This window comes from Eulemur rufifrons, chromosome 15, assembly GCF_041146395.1.
Source record: "Eulemur rufifrons isolate Redbay chromosome 15, OSU_ERuf_1, whole genome shotgun sequence".
Taxonomy (NCBI): domain Eukaryota; kingdom Metazoa; phylum Chordata; class Mammalia; order Primates; family Lemuridae; genus Eulemur; species Eulemur rufifrons.
Window position 1 is genome coordinate 18,703,287 of NC_090997.1, and position 22,642 is coordinate 18,725,928.

Consider the following 22,642-nt stretch of genomic DNA (forward strand, 5'->3'; position numbering starts at 1 on the left):
TTTTCTCCACCAGCCTGAGAAACAAGTGTCATCTTATGCTAAATGCCCGTATGCAAATATATGGAAAGACTAATGTCTTCCTTGTTTCCCTAACAATGCTATCTCTACTACCTCTACTTCTACTACCACATTTCTTTTTTTGTTTCTAGAGTTTCTACCATATCAGCCAAGTAGGCAGAACTCATCATGCAAGTACCCCATGAGACAGGCTCTTACTCTTTAATATTAACATGATAGTGGCTGCCTTCCCTTTGTACAAATCATAGAATCCTTATGTTTTGGGAAGATGTATAGTTCATCTCTACCTAATGCTTTCTCTTTACCTTAACACAGTGATTCTGAACCCTGGTTTGAGAGAATTATTTTAGGAGCTTTCAAGAAATGCAGATGCCCTGGCATGAGAGATTAATTGATATAGGGGTAAAACCCAGAATTTTTTTTTAAAGCAAAAAGGTTATGGGAGTAGCAAGGGTTGAAAAATCCTGCCTTCAAGTATAGTCTATTTTATTAAATGGCTCCACTAATATGGTGATATACTCCATTTTTCTATTTTTCATAGGTTTTCTATATATGTTTATTTTTTTCTGGAAAGTCTCTTTTGCTTTAGTTTTTCACTCTATTCTTTGGAGTAGGTGCCTCACAAGACTATTGTCATAATTAACCAATAAGATATTTGAAAGCTTTTTCATTTAACAAAGGTTTACCGAGTAGCTATTGTGAATCAGGTGCTGTGCTAAGTGCAGGATATTGAATGGGGAAGCAACCTGTCACTTTGAAAAACAACATGTTGATGTGTGAACAAAATCATCATTAAATCAGGGAAACTACCACATTTTAGGGCACCTATCTATGCCATAGTTTGTATAGTGCATACAGTTGTAGAGTACATTCCCTTAAGAATAGACTGGGAAACCTGTAACAGATATATTTGCTTTGTCCTTCAGCTCTAGAGTTTGCTAAAGCTTGAATATTATAAGACAGTTCATTTAATATAATATTTTATTCAGGTTTGAATATAGTCTCAACTTTCCTTTCTAATAGGTACTTCTTGGAATAATTTCTTAGTTTTGAATGTGCTGTTTCCCTACACATGAAGATAAGATTGAATCACAGATATGTGACTGGAGTTTACACATAGGAATTGTTGCTTTAAGTTAATAACATTGAGCGTTGTAATACTAAGTTAAACTTAAAATGTTTTTAAGGCAATAATGTTACAGTGGCAGTTGATAAGACTTACCTAGTGAATAACAATGTAGAAGTAATACTTAATACAAATTAGTATTAGATCTTGATTTTTTTAGTTGTCTAAAGCACATGTTTTCCTAAAATGTAATAATTTTAAAGAAATGAAAAACCTTAATGACTGTATAGAAGGTTGAAAGTCAGGTGTCCTTATTTTGATGTTTAACAATGCATCTAAATCTCATAAAATAATGTGAGAACCCAGAATCTCAGGACAACTTTTCTTCAGAAAACATTTTTCCATTTCTATTTCAGGACAAAATCAATGACTGTCATTTACATTTTTCCTAATTCTTTTTTTTTTTTTTTTTTTTTTTTACCTTTTTGGTTTGGATCGTGGAAAAATGACTTCCATGAAACCAAGGAGAAAATTCTCCTTTTACATTCTCCCCAGGTTCTGGAATTTACTCATGCCTGCTTTTTAAGAAAGTTATTTAATATAAGTCATCATTTGCTGATGTGACTATTGAAAAATGGAATATCCCTCAGTGGTTCCCACTTTTTTGTAAGGGGGGTGTTAATTGGCACACAGAGCCTAAAGCTTTGGTCTTGGAATACTCATCTCCAAGCAGTAACTTCAGCTCCCTAAACGCACATATACCCTACTTCTAAAATATGTAATTCTTGAAATGACATGAAGTAAAAGGGAGGTATTTGTAAAGTTAGTATGTTGTTTCAGTCATGTTAAAAAAAAAAAAAAAAAGAGGGTGATGGCCAAGTGCCACGGTATATTAAAAGAATATCTTAACTCACTCTGAAAAAAAAAAAACAAGACAACTTCCCCTTCTCACAGAAATGAGGCCACGGCAGCCCTATTTGCTGTTATGGAAGTAGAAGGAAAAACGTTCTCAGTCTTTCCTGGATTGCTCTTTCTACCACAGGCTACTGTACTTGCTCATTGTTCACATAAGCATTTTGTCCTAGCACAGAAACAAAAAAACAGAGAAACAGAGAAACTCATAGGTCTTTATTTTCACAAATCAGTCAAATCCCTCAGAGCCTTATTCATATGCTTTTCTGATCCTAAAATTTCTATTTTTCTTAAACCTGTTGACTAAGACATCTGTTGTAAAGGATTTAACTATACATTTGTCATTGTTTCTGAATATCATGTGTACTTTAATTCACGGATCCATTTATTTATTCATTCTTGGGTCCTCACACACAAAGCTTTCGTGGCATGATATACACATTTTAACTACATATCAGAGTGTCTTCACTTGCCACTTCTTTTGATGTAGCATTGCTATACATCCTGTAACAATGTTATATCGCAAGCAGGAGAAAGCAGTAAACAGAACTAAGGGAAGGAAGGATCTGGCTGTCAGTGTAAATGTAAATAGCAACTGTTCCACTCAAACTGTTTTTAAAACTAACACACGGTGAGAGCTTTGCATAAAATAGGACAGATCTCAAGAATCAGGTTTTAGCACAAAACTCAGGAGGCATGTTGCCACCGTCCTGTTTGCACTGTTTCACTTCTCTCACTACGGTGCAAACAGTAGAGGGAAATTTATATATATGTGAACTCTGTTAAAATGTTATTTAAATACCTATTTCTGCATGAATAATAGCAATGCGCATCTATATTAATATATATAACTTGTACAAAGATGGCACTACAGATGGTGTTATTGTGTTTGTTCCAAGATACCTCTGAGTTGTAAGGTCTACAAGAGTTTATACACTGGTCAGGTAGTACAGCATTATTTGATGGGTCAAGCTTTAAGATATTTTAACATTGAATTTGAAATTTGTAGAATACTAACCATCCCATATATGGCATTACGACATCCTCTTAAAAAAAAAAAAACCCTTTGTGTCATTTTTTTCTGCCAAATATGCATACATTTTCTTTCCCAATTGGTTAGGACAATAAGCTACTGATAATAAACAATTTAAACCTACTACTTGTACATTTCGGCTTTATGCAAAGCTGTGATCCTCCATTAAACTAGCACTACTCAGACTAATTAATATAGAGACCCTTTCTATTTAGTTATGTCATCTTTCTATTTATAATGGAGGAAAAAACAATAATTTTTTGAGCACATAAATATAAAAATTTCAGCTAAAGACCTGTCATTGCTCATTTGAAATGTGGGTGGGAAGGCGAATGATTAGCTAGTTCACAAAACATTACCTGAACTAATATGGTTACTTCATTGCAATAGTTTTTATATTGAACTAAACTCTTTTGCTAGGGTCTAGAACAGGAAGTCTCACATTGTGGGAATGAAAGAAACGGTTACAGCATGAATGAATAGACGAAAAAAAAAGGAGTGAAAAGATTACTGTCTGTTGGTAACAAATTAAAATTGAACATACTTGCATAAATGAAAGAGCCTAATTATGATGCTTAATTAATATTTGCACACATTGAAACTTCAAATCAGAATGTTAACTAATATCTCCATATTAGCGACAGTGGACCTTTCTGCTGTCTAAATGTGCTTACCTGTCAAATAAATAAGGGCAAAAATCCCACCGGTTCTTATATAGTTATTAGGTATAAATCATACAAATAAACCATCATTAAAGAATTCTTAGGCTTATTCCTTCCTTTTTTTTTAGTATATATCAGGGAAAACTCTTGAAATAAAAGCTTTTAGAGGGAAAAACTATAAACAAATATTGAACCTCACTGATATGTATGCTGAAATGTTTAGGGAGATGTGTACTGAGGTTTAAAATTTACTCTGAAACACATAAAAATATGAATTGATGGATAGAGGTATAAAAAGATGAATAGATATGTGATAAAGCCAGTTTAGTATAATATTAAGGATGGACATATGGGTATTCGCTGTAAAATTTTCTCAACTTTTCTATGTTTGAAATTTCTCGTAATATGTTTGAAAAAAAATTCTTGGGAATTGATTTACATTTTTTTCTTAGGATTTTTAATTTTATGAAAGGCAAGAATAATTTAAGGGGGAAATTTCTTTCAGAATTATATTTTTTAAAGCTCCATACCATCCTAAAATGTCTTCCTGTTTTCCATTTTTGTTAATTTTCTGTCATTTTTTGTAAATATGAATTCCTAAATCTGAAAGACTAACATTTTTTCTAGAGAAAATAGTATCTTTACTAAGGATATTTTACTTGATATTAACTAGTCAATTTTGTATATCTATAAACCTTTCTTCCTCCTCCTCCATACTATAATGCTATTATTTCTTCCTGGTATTAACTCATCAAATACTCTCTTATCTATGAGTATAAAACAGAGTCAAATCCATCACTTCTTAGACTATTACTTTGGCCAGTCACCAAACAAGCTTTATATGATTTTGGTCACCAAGCCCAATTTTTCCTTCTTCATGGCAAAAGTTGATTAAGTATGTGGCTGTTGGATCACCTCTCCATGATTACCACCTTCTCCTCCTTTAAGCAAAACATTTTTATCTTTAGCACTCATTTGTACTTGTAATACAATGTCTTATATTTAATGCCACCACAATATTAATAAACATGTATAGACTATAAATAATATTTATCTAGTTGCAATAAAAATTACAAAGTGCTACTACGGTATTTGGTTTGTTGTTCATGTTTTTAGTGTTATTATTGCTATGTTTGTCATCTTCCTACAGACAGGGAAATCTTTGGTGCCCTTTTGTATTCCCATTACTCCTCCTTAGCACTGTGCCTTGAATAAAGTAGGTGCTTAGTATATATGCAGTGAAACTTGATTTTTTAAAAATATTTAATGGCCAGGTAAGATTTGGCTTGATTGAGCTTTAAAAATACCATTGTTTCCCAGATTGATTTCTATTACTAAATCTTACTTTGCCAATAAGCCATTTTTACCCCATTTCTTAAAAATTTACTTGGGTTTAAGATTTTGTGAAAGAAAAAATTTATTTATGATTTTATTGTACTTAAGCATTGTATGTAATCCTATAATGTAGGTAAGTATTATAAATAATGCCATAATGTACTGCAGTCTTCCATGAGGCCTCATAATGCTAGTTCTATAATCACATAATACTGTCTTCAGCAACACAATGTTACGAAATTGATATAATTCATTTATTTTGATTTCCAAAGTTCTCCAACTTGTTTGAAAAGTTATTTGGACCCTTTGCCATATATTTTAATAGGTCTCATGGAAAAGACATCTAAATAGTTTATATACACTGAGACTAGGTTGTTGAGCTGCAACGAAATGACGTTTCTGTTTAGCTTTTTCCCTTGGGAATCAAATGTAGAATCTGAGAAGTCAATCTGGTGTAGTGGCCTGAGCCATGAGGGTAGTTAAAACTTCTGGATTGTGTTTCTGGTTTTTCCCCCTCAATTTTCCACGTATCGCTTCCTGGTAAGTTACTTATGTGTTCCTCAATTTCTCCTCATCCTTCCTCATTGCACCTACCCCAAAAAGCCCTTTTTCTTGGATTGTTTAAAATAAGTAAGAAAAATGACCCATCTGGCCACAATAAGGAGTGAGGATTGAAGAAAATGTAAGATACTGCTATTATTAAGGCTGGATATTGGTAAGAAACTGACTTGTGTTGTCTGCCAACAGGGGAGGCTTTGCACTTGGCTCGGGATTTTGGCTATACTTGTGAAACAGAGTTTCCAGCCAAAGCAGTAGGAGAACATCTTGCCAGACAACATATGGAACAGAAAGAACAGACAGCAAGAAAAAAGATGATACTAGCAACCAAGTAAGCAGAATGGGGAAGCCTCTGTGTGCTTTCATCTTCAGTTTTTAAAATTTTCTTTGAAGGAGGTAAACAATCTAGAAAGTACCGACTCTCTAAAACTAAAACAAGGGGGTTCTAACACTCCAGCAGCTATATATATTAAACAAGGACTCTCTACTTTTCTGTATCCATGACAAGGTTTACAAACTGCCCTTCATTTGTGACGGGGCTACCACTGAAACTACGGAATTTCTTAGAAAACTTCTCCAGCATATGCAGAAATTTCTGGGAGAAAGATAGGTTTAGGAAATGTAGACTCTAGGTAAATATGCCTTTGGTTGCTATGTAATTTGGTCTAAGACATTTATTGTGCCTTAATAGATGAGGATAAATATCTCAAAACACTACGAATGTTTGGGGGATATGACAAAAGTTGAAGGCACAGATGCATAAGGGGTAACGGGGAGACCCTTTGGGACCACAAATCTCCATCAGTAATACCCCCATCTTCTCTTGTGTATAACTCAGCAAATAATCCCTGTACTTCTTCACCCCCCATGGTGATTTTTTTAAAAAAAGGTATAATGTATTTGAAAGCTTCTGGAAATTGTAAAAAGCCCAATTAAAACGCAAACTAAAATAATGAGGAAAATAACATAGGCAAATGTATTAACACAATAGGAAAGGAAGAAGCTTGCGTAAGATCACTTCTAAATATCCTCAAACTTGAAAATTCTTTGATAAATTATGGGACTACTACCATGTTTTGTGTGAAAATCTGGCAGAACCATAAGTACCATTCCAAGTCACATTCAAAAGTGAGAAAAATCCTTCAGGTGGTATGAGTTGAAGTTATTACTACATATAGGCCATTAATAATCTCAAATAACTTTCTAGCTCTAGATTTTAGAAGGACAGTTCCAGGTACTTAAACTATCATTTATAAATTTGTTTCTTATCTGGGAAAAACTTTTTAAGGAAAATTTAAGGTAGCAAGTATCAGAAACATTGCTTCTTAGAAAGTGATGAAAAAATAATCATCTAAAGACCTTACAACATGCTGGCTAAAATTTAAATGGGCTCAAAATGCAGAAAACCAAAACTAAATAGTCACTGTTCTACCAGCTTCTAATGTAAACTGATAGGTCTTTTTACAAATTTAAGGGGTTATATGAGACACCTACCATCTGACAGGCTGCCCAAAACACTTGAGTCCCTTAATTGGGGATTGAGCACTGCTTATGGCTGTCACTGTTTGGATTTAGGATTATATTTATCCATTGCACTTCTAAAAGTACTAGATGATTATCTCACCTTGTCCTAAGAGAAGAAAAACAAAAGTTGGTGGCAAAAGGAGAAGAGAAAAGGCAAAATAAGATAACTGGGAAAGGAATAGCAGAAAGAGAGAATGAAGACCAAGAGCTAGAGAAAGAAAATTATAAGGCAGGTATAACACTTAGACTTAAAATTTGAAGATAAGCTGTGTGCTATAGAAGCTCCTGACTTGCTATTGGAAAGACTTAATCTGGACCTTTCACATGGTTTATCTTCTGGGGGTCTTTCCTTCTATTTTATTTGTACTCTTTTCCTCTTCCAAATAGTTTCTTGACCCAAAGGGGTCTTTATAAGTCATGTTTCAGTTTCTCCAGAAGGAACTGGAAGAACATATAGTTAATTAGTTTGACTCCTTAATATAATTTGAGGAGAAAGAAGGACTTGTTACAGATCAAGAGAATTATACAATACTAGCATTAGGTGGTATCTTTCTGGTGTTCCCAAGGCATGTCATTCTAGCTGGCGAGATCATGCAGATTTCCCAATATGCGTATCCATGGGATAACATTTAAAAGGTAGTGTTATCCCCAAATACTCATTATCCAAGGGAACACAGCTGTATATTTTCTACCTCATTGGTTTCATCATGCATATTCTAAGACTTTGACTACTAACCCAAAGAAACTGTTTTTGTTCTCCTCCCCCAACCAAGTACGGTTCTGTACACAGCTACCACCACCAAGATGATAAACACAAGTTCCCATTTTCTTAGGGGTTCCCATCACTCTGTTGAAGTGTCTGGAAATCCCTGAGTACATTCAAATTGATACTGAGATTTTGTTTTCACAAAAGTAAATGCTAGAAGAATTTGAGGGAATTAAAAGAATTACTTCCATATTTGTCAAAGTTATGCTGAGATATCTATTTCTGGGTAGTATATTTAACCACGTAGTAGTATTTTGAACTTTGATTTCATAAAGCATTGTGAGAACATGTAATTTTATTTACTCTGTCTGCCCGTAGCTGGACATTTGCAGAATATTAAATGTCAAGCAAGAATTGAGTTCCATAGTCCCAGTTAACTTACTTCTGATAAGAATGAATAGGCCTTAAACATCTGGAAATTAGAATGTAGTTTTGGGGGGTTTTATGCTTAAAGGTAATTTCTTTTTTATTTCAAAGTATTATGGGGGTGCAAATGTTTTTGGTTACATGGATTGCTTTTGTAATGCTCAAGTCGGTGTTAAAAATGTGCCCGTCACCCAGATAGTGTTCATTGTACCCATTAGGTAGGTTGTTGCCCATACAGTTTTTACATATTTTTTTCTTTTTTCATTATTTACACACATCCCACCTTCTTATTAGACAATGTGAAACAAAAATTAAAGAATCAGAGACTCTGCAGTCGTTGCAAACATACACATTGCAAGCAGTAATCACTGTAACTAGATAAATTAAGGGGTATGTAGAAATACCATGCTATTTTTGCAACATACCAACAGACCCAACATGTGTTCAGAACAGTTTCTAATTTTTCACCAATGATAAAGCACTGGATATTTTCATCAAATAAAATGCTAAAAGTTGACATTAAGTAGCTTATATGGATATTTATTGCATTCTAGTTAGTTCACCTTTGTTCATAAGATTTTGAGTACTTTATCAAAAATATATGTAGGCTGGGCACAGTGGCTCACGCCTGTAATCCTAGCACTCTGGGGGGTTTGCTTGAGCTCAGGAGTCCTAGAACAGCCCGAGCAAGAGCAAGAAAGTCTCTACTAAAAATAGTAAAATTAGTCAGGCGTCGTGGCACACGTCTATAGTCCCAGCTACTCGGGAGGCTGAGGCAGGAGGGTTGCTTAAGCCTAAGAGTTTGAGATTGCTGTGAGCTATGATGACACCATGGCACTCTACCCAGAGCAACAGAGCGAGACTCTGTCTCAAAAAAAAAAAAAAAAAAAAAAATTTACAAAATCTAAAATTCATTGGATGAAAGATCCAATTGCTAATTCACAGTGCCAGATTGGCCTGCATATTTGTTTCTTACCTTCATGAATAACAGATTCAGTTGTATTTAAGTATATTGTGGAGTACACAGTTGTATGAAGGGCCCTTCAATTAAGTGCCATTAGCTTCCTAATTCCTCTTTATTAATTGTTGACTAACCAAATATTTTGTTGTAATTTAGACAATTATTTAGGTAGAAAGATAGAAACAGATATAATTTTTGAATTCTAAAATGTACCAGATAAAACATTTGTTTATTTGGTTAGTAGAAAACACATTTAAACCTCTTCATTGAATTTAGAACTAAAAATACTTAGCATTTGATCTGTATCAAGGTAAAGCAGAATAGTTGACAATTTTTAATGTTACTAAAGTATTAATCTTCAAAAGACGAAACATAATTTTAAATTCAGACATCAGCTAAAAACTTACGTCCTTAAGGACAATGACGTGAGTGATAAAGTTAGAGTGTATGATTCATCGAAGATCATCTTGTGTTACATAATTCAAATTATGACATTTCGTTTTGAGATGTAAAAGTATTTTTTTAGCTTCATAAATAAAAATTTAAATGAGAATGAGATTAGTCATAAAAATAATAATTCTGTGGCTGCCGTATGAGATGATGATAATTGCCTAAGGGTACTCTACAAGATTGTCATCTGTTTCCAACTCTAGAAGCTTGAAAGTGAGTGAGTTAAGCAGCAGAATTAAATATAAAAGGTGGATAATTATAATACTATTTCTGATAGAGCTTCATGTGTGGTGTAGATGCATTATTTAGCATGAGTTGAGTTTTTCTACCCTTTGCCTTTTTCTGATTTCTTCATCAATTTTATTATAACTTGATGTATTGTTTATACAGGAACAAAGTTGATTTGTCAACTTACAAATTATTCAATTTTCCAAATATTTCTCATATCATACCACAAGAGCTAAAGCAATGCTTCAGTCTTTATTTTAATTTTTTAAAATTTATTTTTATGTGATATAAAATTAAAAGACTGGTCTAAAAACAGCTCCAACTTTTCTTTGTAAGAATGGATCATAGTGGTGGCCTGCCACACAGTAATTTGTATTTCTAGTTTGAAAAAATAGAGCGTGAGGCTATATTTAAAATTCTGAGTTAGAAATTTCCTGAAAACAAGGATAACAATATATCTAATTCTATTAAATAACACAAAGCACAACAGATTATGATGCATCAAAATGGCATCAGACACTTAGTGTTTAAAGTGATTAAGATATAGGCAATACACCTGAATGTGAACCAACTAAGTCCTCTTTAGAACAGAAAAAATGGGAAGTTCAATGCAAATATCCTCAATAAAAGTAGACACACACTTGTTAACAGAATGCATTTAAATGCTGTATCTCAGAGACTCGACCAAAACAGAAAGAGAATACAGAGGATCCTGTTTTATTTAAGCAGATAAGGACTTTTCCTGTCCATGACTCTTTACTTTCAACTGTGTTCTGTGAAAATGAATGTGACAAATTCTGTGAAATGACAACAATATTTGAACACTGGCAATAAACCACAGCCTCATTGTCCATAAAAAAGTCATAAATGATCTTTGGCACAATTTGCTAAATTCTAGGCACCTAATAATAAATGTCTCCACTGATTTTAACTCAGGAATAAATTATTTGTACTTCAACATATTTTGTCACTTTTTAGTAGTCATTTGTTAATGACACAAATGCTTTAGAGCAGAATAATGGCTGGGCCCATATTCACTTGGGACACTTTGACCCTTTTGTACTTGTCTTTGGCAACGTCAATAATCACAATCCAGGTTACATTATTACATTTTGTGATTGCTCATTACAAAAACAGACAAAAAACTTAATTACTATCATATTATCCCTTGACTATGGAGTGGCCTCACTTCAGATGCTAGATGCTTTTAAGCAGTTTCTTGGCAATCCTTCACTTTTTAGTTATGACATTAATTTAGTAGTTAGTTGTTAAAAGAAACACATCTATTTTCCTTGTATACAGTATTTTGCTTCTTTAGAATTATATCATTTGGACTATGTAACACAAGGAATTTATTGTTATCCAATGTACATGGTAAGGCTGTAATTAAACTGAAACCAATTATCAGAAATCATAGCCATGTAAAGCAAAAAAGGCAGCAGAAATATGAACTGGAGGGTACTTTTTGCAAAAAAATCAGCTTACTTGGAAGCCTGGTGTGGTGGTGCACCTGAAGTTCCAGCTACTCAGGAGGCTGACACAGGAGGAGAGTTTGAGCCCACAAGTTCGGGGCTGCAGTGAGCTATGATCACGCCACAAAAAAAAAAAAAAAGAAAGAAAGAGAGAGAGAGAGAAGGAAAGAAAAGAAATCAGCTTACATGAAACATAATATTATCATTTTTGTAAGGCTAGTGGACTAAATTATGGGTAAGTGATTAACTACTTCAAATATTAAAATACGGAATTAGCCCACAAGAGTCTGAAATATAATGCACTATTAGGCAAAGGGATTTTCCAAAGTCTACTTGAATCATAGCTCTGAAGTTAGTATAACTTTAAACTTGTCTACAAGTGAGCTATGATCAGGCCAGTGCATTCTAGTCTGGGTGACAGAACAAGACCCTGTCTCTACAGAAAAAACAAACAAACAAACAAAAAAACTTGTTTACAGATATGATGTCCAAAAAAATCACATTTTAATTTTGTAAAAAGCAATTACTAATTGTGATTTTTTTTTCCTGTGGATTTTCTGTTATCCTGAGGTTAAACTATGAATGTTCTCCTTAAAAATGAATATTGGTTTTGTCAGTGTCAACGAATTATCATTTGCTTGAAATGTGAAATGTTTTATGACTATCCTATAGTCCTTGGAAGCAAAGTCATCATTGTGAACCTCAACTGCATGCTGCAGATGGAACTTTGGAGGTTGCTTTATGAAATTTTATCTAGTCCTCTTTTACAAAAGAGAACAAACCTTTGGCAAAATATCATAGCTATAAAATTAAAGCCCCATTTCAAGAGTTCAATTTTAATTTCGAATCTTTTATTTTAGACAAATTTGTAAAGAATTCCAAGACCTCTTGAGCCAAGACAGATCACCACTGGGATCTTCCAGACCCACTCCAATTCTAGACCTTGACATCCAGAGACACTTAACACATTTCAGGTAAGACTGATTTGCCAGTTTCCTCAGACTCCCTTTTAAATTATCAAACCGTCTTTACTAACCCACACCTTCTCGTATTCCTATCACAGTTCCGTTTAGAAATATGACTTGTATATTCATATGGTGACTGTTCTATTCTGTGGAGACTGCTATAAAAAGACAAAAACAAAAAACCCCTTATACTGGGTTATTTATAAACAACAGAAATTTATCGCTCATATTTCTAGAGCCTGGGAAGTCCAAGATCAAGGTTCCAGCAGATTCAATGTCTGGTAAGGGCTCACTGTCTGCTTCAGAGATGGTACCTTTTCAATTTGTCCTCACGTGATGAAACAAGATTCCTTGGACTCTTTTATAAGGGCACTAATCCCATTTATGAGGCATGTGCCTCCCTGACCAAATCACCTCCTAAAGACCCCACCTCTTAATACTATTGCACTGGGGAATCAAGCTTCAATATATGAATTTGAGGGGGACACAAACATTCAGACCATAGCAGTGACTGAAATTTTTAAAATTCCAAGCTCATAAGATCAAATTGATAGAAGAACAATACATGAAGCATTTCAGTTCAGAAAATTTAATATCTTCATGCACTTAGCAAGAAATTGTGACTTTATGGAAGTAAACAGTATTATTTCCAACAATACTTAGCACTTTGGGGAGGGGATTCTGAAATCTTTTAAATGGTTTTTTGCCTTGGTTGTGTAAATTGTCAAATGGACAGATGACATGACAGACATGAACAAGATATCATTGACTGATTTTCCAGGAGTATGTTAATACTTTCTATACAAATAGAAGCTGCAAACAGTTCTTAAGTTAGACCACACAAAAGCATGGAATGAATTCTTGAAAGCATATTTTAAATTTCATTTTCTGAGATGTTTCTGACCTGAGTAGAATATTTTTTTCTGTTTAATCTATGCCCTAGATGCAATGTGAGAAAGAACATAGTAATTACACAGGTGCCTTATAGTTTTAAAACCATAGAATTTAAATGTCTACATGATATTTCTCATCAGAATAAAATATTTTATCCTCTTTCAGTTATTTATCATTTGGCTAAAAAAACAGTGCTAAGTAAAGACTAATATACATTAAATTTAAAAATATTTTTAATACCTGTCAAAGATTATAAGGCTGTTGAGGAGGGTACTCAATTATGTAAAATAATATAATAAGGAGGGCGATTAAATTGAATTTAGTGTGCAAGATCAGATACTTTTAAAGAGAATATTTTATTTTGCAATATGTCACACATTTCCTTAAGATGTAATAGACACATATCTGGGGACTCAACTTAGGATCTATCTTTCAAAAACGCACCAAATATAGGCTATATTTCATAAGACTTTTCTCCTATCACTCAACTGAGTTAGTAATGGGAAGTGCAATAAAATTGGGTGAAAATAGGATGCCCAGAAGTTAAGAGCAAAAGGTTTTAATGTCAATAGAACCATTTTCAAATCCAGGCTCTTATGCATGTGAGCTGAGTTGTTCAGGGTAACTTATACACTCTTTCCAAACTTTTATGTCCCTAGCTTTAAATAGGTTAAGAACCCCTCCATTGTATAGTCTTAGTGAGTTAAAATGAGATAAAGAATATAAAATAAGCATTCAATAAATAATGTATCATTTGCCTGCACCACTGATCCAAGTTTTAAAAGTATGGGTGGCTCCACACTTATATCCTCAAGGTTCATCCATGTGATAGCATATGTAAAAATTTCCTTTCTTTAAGGCTACATAATCTTTTGTTGTATGTATTTATTACCACATTTGTTTATCCATTCATCCATTGAAGGACATTTGGGTTGCTTCCACTTCTTGACTATTGTGAATAGTGTTGCTATGAATGTGAGTGTGCAAATATCTCTTCGAGATTCTTTTTTCAGTTCTTTTGGATATATACCCTTAAGTGGAATTGCCGAATCACACTGTAATTTTGTTTTTTTATTTTTTGAGGACCTGCCATATCATTTTCCATAGCAGTTACACCATTTTACATTCCCCACAAATAGTGCACAAGGGTTCCCATTTCTCTATATCCTTGCCAACATTTATTTACCTTTTTAAAATAGTAGCCATTCTAATGGATATGAGGTGATATTTTACTGTGGTTTTATTTTGCATTTCTTAAAATTATCAGTGATGTTGAATGTCTTTTCATCTGCTTGCTAGATATTTCTATATCATCTTTGGAGAAATGTCTATTCAAGTTTTTTGCCCTTTTTTTAAACAAGTTATTTGGTTTTTTGTTGTTGAGTTGTAGGAGTTCTTTATATATTATGGATATTAAGCTTTTATCAGACATATGATTTGTAAATATTTTCTCCTATTCTTCTTTTTCATTCTGTTAATTTTGTCTTTGATATACAGTTTTTGATTGATATAGTCCAATTTGTCTATTTTTACTTTTGTCACCTGTGCTTTGGTATTATATTCAGGAAATCCTTGCCAAATCCAATGTCTTAAAATTTTCCTCTACTTGTTCTTCTATTTGTCCTTCTGAGTTTTATAATTTTAGGAATTATGTTTAGGTCTTTGATCCATTTTGAGTTAATTTTTGTATGTGGTATAAGGTAAGGGTCCAAATTCATTCTTTTGCATGTCATAAATTATATCTTTTCAAACAAAAAACACATGGTTGACATTTCCGATTAAAACCCAAATGAAGGCTCCTGATATAGACTGAATTTAAATGTGTATAATATCTTTACTGTGCATTTATTAAAGGAGGCATCAATGAATAGCTTAACAATAGGATAGTAGAAGTCAGCTTGTTGTCTGGCCTTGAAATAGACTGTACAAATATACTCCTTAAACTTGGCTTCACAGCAGAATCACTCTTGGAACCTTTTAAAAATCTCAAGGACTTGAGCACATATTTAAAGATTTGATTCAATAGTTCTAGGACGGGACTCATGCATCTATGTCAGTTTCAAAACCCTGACGTTGATTGTGATTAGGAACCATTCCAAGGTTTTCCTAAGCTATTAGCCCTTTTCCCCCGTTTGGAAGAAAAACACTTCTAATTCATTTTGAAAGTGACACTGAGAATTATGTAAAGTTCTGTCTTGTATACTAACATATTAAAAAGATTCTACATCTATTATTCTGCTAATAATCTGAGTAAAAATGTGTTAGAATAGAGTGTGTCTCTTTCATAATTCACACTGACAGTAGTAAGCATAATTTTGATAGAACCATAAGCTCAAGAGAAAAATGAACTAGAACAGAAGCATATCTCATCTGACTTTGAAAGCAGGCAATTGGCAGAATCTGATTTTACACTGTTTTTGCTGAGTGCTGGCTGGGAAAGAAGCGAAGATGGAGTGTGATCAGATAGGCATAGAGGATACTCTAATTAGCAACATCAACTTGTGTTACTATTTTATTTACTCAAACCCTCCTTCCCCATGCATGCCACTTAAAATTATACCTTATAGGGTGGCAGATTTGGTACCTTGAGAACTGTGGCTTATTTTCAGCAGATTGAATATGTCCAGACAAAGCACAGATTACTTCCAGTTTTCAGTGGCATATCACTGTGTTCTGGGAAGACGTGTGCATGGCAGTGACCCTGTTCACAATTCACAGCCTGGAAAGCTTCTTGTTTCCATCAAAATGACAGAAGGCAAGCTTATTTATTATTTACAATTTACTGAGTACCATCAACAGTGTGTATTGTTGTAGAGAACACAGCAGAGACATCACAACACCGGCCAGAAGGGGGAAGAAATTTGATTGAAATCTGCAGAAGACCCCATAGACTCACAATTCCCAGGAATGGAGATGGCAGTTAGACCAAGGTGGCATGTGGCTTCACAGACAGAACAGACTCAGCTCAGATAGAAACTCAGAGCTCTAGCTTTCTGGGCTTTGAGATTTCAGGAATTTTTAATAATTTGTCCCTTCTTTGTCTCTTATGCTCTCATAATCTCCTTGAATCTGAGGTCAAGCAAAAGCATGTTTGACAATGTATATAAGAAGTCAGACTATCTTTAATGCTCAGTTCAGAGAGGGCTGGCTATCATAAAAATGGGGAAGATTTTTCTCAGCACCCACCTTGGGAGGCTAAAATTTTATTGTTTCTGGTATTTTACCATGCTAATGGCAGGATTGAATTTCATAAATTGGCCCCTGTTATTAAAGTTATGAAAATAAATTAACATTGCTCAACAAAAAAATGGCAGGTAGTGGAAAGATGACTAAAGGATCATCTTTAGAATTTAGGAACTGCTAAAGTGGAAAAAATTACATATTAAGACTTCTAATATGTAAAAGTGATTCTACGATAGAGGATTAAACATCCTGGCAGTTTGCCTAGGGCAATCAGAAAGTCTTTCATCTTTCTACCCATAGTACCTAGCACATAGTATGCATACAATAAATATATGTTAATAAATGTAGATTATAATATCTCTATTGGTCTGAAATGTATTCTCCACTGATTTATTCCCAGGGCCATGGTGTTTTCACTGGGCTATGGACCAAAAAAGTAAAATAATCAATATGCTTTCATTCTCCTAAGTCAGAAAGTATACTGACATCTCAGCTTCTTAGAAATAGACCCTCCTACTACTCCCATAACCCTTGAGAAATAAGAAATATATAGACAGCCCCAGATATCTGTGTGTTTGCTAGTGATAAAATTTTCTTCATTGATTCTCCGTATTGGAAGGCAGGCTCCTTATATTTCCCACTATCCTTCAACATTTAGATCTCTCCAACATCCCTATCAAGTTGTCATCCATTTCAGGCTTGAAAACTTTCAGTGACACATTGGTCTTCTATCTCTGACAATTCTGTTAGACACGCTTTCCTTCAATTAAGGCAATACTCTCTCGCTAACATCCCACTCCATGAGGGCCTTACAGAGTCACTTTAATTCTGTTTTCCTCCCCATTTCTAACAGCAGTTCTTATATCTTCCTGATTTTTCTCTTCCTGGGTTATCCATTCCCATGCTCTTTAGTGGTCGACCCATGACAGGTATTCCAGGCAACTCTACTGGTATTTTTGGAGTGCTATGTTCTTGGCAACATGCTAAAAAGAGGATGTTTGTCTCTACTTAAACGTGAGCATGTTTGGTCTTCTCCAAAGAGATTAAAGTATGTATAGTTTTCAGGTTTTTTTTTTTTAATTGGGATTGAAAAGTGTCTCTGAAGGTCATCAGCAGTGGGGGATCTTCTTAATCTTGTGAAAACATTCTTTGGTGTCAGAAGAGAAATGAAGAAATTTCAATTTAATCTATAATTTCAAAAGGAAAGATCATAAAATAAATTATATAACCAGGCTTAGCATTTAAGAAATAAAATTATCAAGCCTCCTTCAGGGTGTTCTGTCAGTTCAATAGTCCTTTTAAGACCATTTCATAATTTAAGAATATTGGAACTAGCAGGCCTGAATTATGAAGAAAAAAAAAATCCTATGTTTCCCAAATAAGCTTTCTTATGTAAGGTTGAAATTAAAGTTTATAACTTTAACTTAAACTCCAAAAGTGAGTGCCACACTCACATGCAAAGATAAATATACCTGTAATATTCAGGTCTTATTCACTAGTTAAGAAAGGACAGCCTGTATTATATAAGAGTGAAAAATAGATTTCCTTGAGGGAAAACATTTACTAGCAAAAATGTATACTAAAAATAAAGCAGGCAACGGTTTTTACTTTGTTGGCAGATAAGAGCAACTATCATGCTCCTCTTAAACTACTTGCATTCATTTAACATTAAGCAGTAAATTAAAGAGTTAAATCAGTTGTCGATCTGTATCGTACTTCACAAGTTGCATGACACTGAACTAAATGCTGTAGGAGTATTAAAGAAAAAATATTCAATGATACTTCTTACAGCATGGTAAGAATGACTTTATTCAAAACCATTGTGATAGGTATGGGGACCATTGTAATGGGATTTTGCCAGGAGGGACAGAGATTGGGCTCAACTCTAAATCCAACATGGTCAAGTGGGAATTGATAGCCAAGGAACAGTGTGAGATGGAAAATTGCCAAGAGGAAATGTCAGGGGTATAGAGGATTCTGGCTAAACCTACCTAGTGGGATTCTTGCTGAAGACAGACCATGGTGATCAGATAACACCTAGAGAATGGCAAAGAATGAAGAACCTGAGTACATATCAAGGGAGATCAGATATTGAGGGTGTAGGGTTCTTGCTAAATGGACTTGCTAAAAGCAAATTCTTGCTAAAACTGAATTTTACAAGGAAGTGCACAGAAAGGCCTAGAGAAGGTTCAAGAGCCTGACTAAAGTTAGATCAAGCAAAGAATCTTTGTCAGGAGATACATGCAGAATCAATTGCTTCTAATTAAAGGTTGCAAACATGACCCTGTAATAACTACATGTGTGAATAATTGACTTTGGGGAGTGAACACATTGGAGAAGAAATCTGGTAAATTTGTATTTAAATAATCTCTATCTTTGTTAAGCTTTGGATTGGGGAAGAATCCACAGGGAGACAGCACAGGATGGTGGGAAGAACTTATGATGGCTTGTCAGGGGACCTAACTCAGTTTCCTCTTGGTTATCAACTAGATGTATAGTTTTAGAATAGACACTTCACCTGTCTGGCCTCTGCATGTTCAGCTGTAAGTCGATGCAGTTAACCTGGATGATCTTTCAAGCTCCTTCTAGACCAATGACATTTTACCCCATTCTTAATTTGCTACTCTGTTTTAAATTATTACTTACACTGTATTTCTATATGACCTCATATCTTCTTATGTTTTCTCCACCTGTTCATTTTAAAAAGTCAAAAGTTCAATAAAATTCACTTTAAGAAGTGTTAAGTCCTAAGCTTAGCATTTTCATTCCAAATAGAAAATATGATGTATCTGACAGGGAGAAATGTAAGGAAATGGTTAACTTGTTCCTAAAAACTCCATTCCCGTATGTAAAAGATATGGTGCATGTGTCAAGTATTATCAAGTAAAAAAGCTGACTTGGATGTGATTGGCTTTGGTCTCTTCTAATGTACCTGCAATGATTGTACCCTTAGGCTCATGTTTCCAAAACTTGATCACAGAGACTGTTTTTAAATCTCAGAATACCTGCTAACATTCTATGGAACTAAAGTTCTGCAGTTCTTGGGGAAATGCTGAAGAAGTGTTTTCCCATGGAGGAAAGCAGACACAGGAGTGAGGCATTATTTCTTGGCCTCAAGGAGACATGTCTAACTCCCTGGCTTCATTTACACTGAATGGGGACTGTTTAAAATATACTCATACTTGGGACCCATCCCAAACCAATTAAGTCAGGGTCTCTGGTGTGAGACCTATACCTTGGTATTTTTGAAATGAGCTTCTTGGGTGATTTCTTATATGCATTTAGAGTTGAGAACCACCAGCTAAAGAAACCTTGAGACATTTGGGAGTGCTGTCAAGGCCTTGCTAATGAGTACATTTCAATGATTCCCCACTACCAGAGAATTAGATACCTTAATTATGTACCTTAATTAAATTAAAATTTAAAAGCCTTTGGGGCACCATCAGTTAGTTTCCCCTCTCCTGTTTCCTCAGTCAATTAGGCCACAAAAAATAGATGCCATCAATTTCTGGAGGATAAACCCCATCTACTTTGCTCAGTATGAGGGTCTTTCTCCATGGCCTACATTTAGCAGATGTGCTGCCTTATACTCAGAGCTATGAAAGGAAGTAAAGTTTGGCAGAGAAGATCTGCAATCCTTTGCTATTGTTCTCCAGAGTCTGGTTCCCAGACTCCTAACAGCTGTTCTCATGAGCAGAAGAGGGCTCTTTTCTGGTGGCCACCTAACACTGTAGTGGGGGGTACAGGCTGAGCATCCTGGACTACATTTGGACCTAAACCTGCAGTAGGTGAATAATCCCAGAGGGAAGGAAAGGGAGATCTGTCTTCCCTTTAAATCTTGTGTGCATGCTTTCCCGAGGCCAAAAAGCAGAACTGAGTAGTGTCTGTATGCAATTCTAGAAATTGCATTTCTATGCAATTCTAGAATCTAAAAGATTCATGATAGCATATGACCATTGGAATGATAGAACATAACAAAATAATAGGAATAATAACCCAAACTCTGTTTCAACCTTCATACATACCAAAAGAAGTAGAGGAAAAGAGAAGTTTGCTTGCCAAGCTTTTTCAAGTACTAAGTTGAAATTTTATGAAATGAAATTAGCTTTTAGTTGAATTACTCAAATGATGGTGGCAGACTACTTTCTCTTGATTGTTGGTCATCTAGTTTGTAGCATAATAGTATCTATTACTTGCAGCTTTTTGTACTCAGAAAAAATCATCTATGGTTGGCAGATACAACAGAGTGACCCAGTCTTTAGTGGCAAATACTAAAGAAACTTTCATTTTCTTTTCAATACATTCTAAATCAGTATTTCCTTGGTAGGTAGACAGGTATTGGATACCAGACACAACTCTTGCCAAGATAGGAAGAATCCAGGTGAAGATTCCATAGAAGTTTGCTCTAGGCTATGTTTTAGAAAGTTGCTTTAGTGGTTTAATTTAAATCAGTTTAGACAAATTAGTTAAAGTAAAGAAAGAATTTTTGAAAGACAATTAGAACAATATGTAAGCAGCTTTGTAGCATACAACAAAGCTGGTGAAATGCAAACCATATTTACTTAGACTAAGGAAAGTAAAATAACTCTTATTCTTCTGACAGATGTCCATTTGGAATCCTATATTAGGGTATGTTCCAAGTAAGCACTGAATCTTTGGAGATTTTAAAGACAAATATGGGTAAGGCCTGGGACCGCAAGCAAGAAATGCACTTAAACAGGGATCATAAGGTGTGAAGTTTGTGAAATTTCTATTATATGGAAGTTTTCTGATGGGTCCTAATTATTAACGTCAAGCAGTTTATAAATATAGACACCGAGTTGAAGATGGGATGTTACTACCATCCTATTAGCAAAACTACACAGGGAAAAAGAAGAAAGAATTAAAATTTATTCATCTTGCAACAAGAGTCTCTTCTACCTTCTGTTCTACCCTCTTCTCCTCTTTCATTTCTGAGTCTCAATTTCTTCATTTCTAACACCCACTGATAGAGAACACAGTTTTAACTGGTATGATATATGTCCCTTTAAAAAGTTAAAGGCTACATCAGTAAAACTTATTCAGGTCAAGGTCAAGAAGAGTATATCACTGTATGAAAAGGCAAAAACAGTACAAGTCCACACAGGCATGCATGATCTCTCTCTCTCTCTCTCTCTCTCTCACACACACACACTCATATACAATCTCCCTAGAAAAATTGCTCTACCCTGTGATGTCCTTTCAATGGCTGAAATGTGAACACTTAAGAGGGAAACCTAAATACCTAGGGTGAAAATTGAGAAGTAGAGCTTCATCTCTGAATCCAGCAAACAGTCACCACCTTCCTGAACTGAGCCATTTTGAAGAGATGGTTTATGTTGCAGAAAGATGCTTTGGAGAATGTTAATTAGGAGGTCTAGCAAAATAGTTTTTAAAACCGTGAATAAAAGTAGGAAGATGACTGTTAAATATAAGTTACATTTTCCCTAATGTCAGGTGCCATAAACTACAGCAGTCGGATTTTCTCAGCAGGTGATCGCATTCCTCACAGTCAGTTGTCAGAGACTTTCTGCTCCTCAGTGTGAAATTAGTAATAGGAAAATGAAATCAATGAGCTGGAATCCAGTTACAGAGAGAGAGAGAGAGAGAGAGAGAGAGGGAAAATGAAGACAACATAGTGCAAGGTAGATGTAGCTTTTAAGCGTGACTACCTATGATCCAAACCTCAAATTTTGACCCTTGCTTTGTTCAGTTTAGACTCACTGCTTTTGTAAGCCTTTTCCCTATGAATTGCTCCTGAGTCAAATCTCTCCCTTAGTATACTGCAACACTAATTTGCTTTTTACCCAAGTAGACATGCTTTCCTTAATCTCCCCTAAATTTCATATCATTGATTTTGGCCCACCAATTAAGCTGTCTACCACATTAAGGTATTTCAGAACTTTGGTTCTGTTATGCAATGCAGGAATTTTCCTCTCTATTTTAATTCAAGCCATTAAGTTAAAAATCCATGATTCCGTCAATCACATTGTTAATTAACATGTTGAGCAGAGTGGGATTAATGAGAGCCTTGCAGCTCTCCACTAGAAACATCCTTCAAGGTTGACAACTGCCCTTACATCCACACTCTGGGTGTCACTGCGTAACCAGCTGTGAATTTGCCTTATACTACTGTCATCTAGTTTAGTCCCCCCTCACTATCATACAATATTTGAAGAGATTTTTGTCAGATCCATTTCTAAAATCTTACACTAAATTACATTGCTACGA

At 34.7% G+C, this 22,642-nt stretch overlaps 1 protein-coding gene across 1 annotated transcript in view; it reads left to right on the forward strand.

Moving 5' to 3' along the window:
* The window catches only part of TFAP2D (transcription factor AP-2 delta), a 55,792-nt gene that overhangs the window by 25,007 nt on the left and 8,143 nt on the right, over nucleotides 1–22,642 (forward strand). The window contains exons 6-7 of the mRNA XM_069488590.1: nucleotides 5,774–5,915; nucleotides 12,212–12,325. Of these exons, the coding sequence (XP_069344691.1) occupies nucleotides 5,774–5,915; nucleotides 12,212–12,325 (256 nt within the window). The remainder of the gene's footprint in view (nucleotides 1–5,773; nucleotides 5,916–12,211; nucleotides 12,326–22,642) is intronic.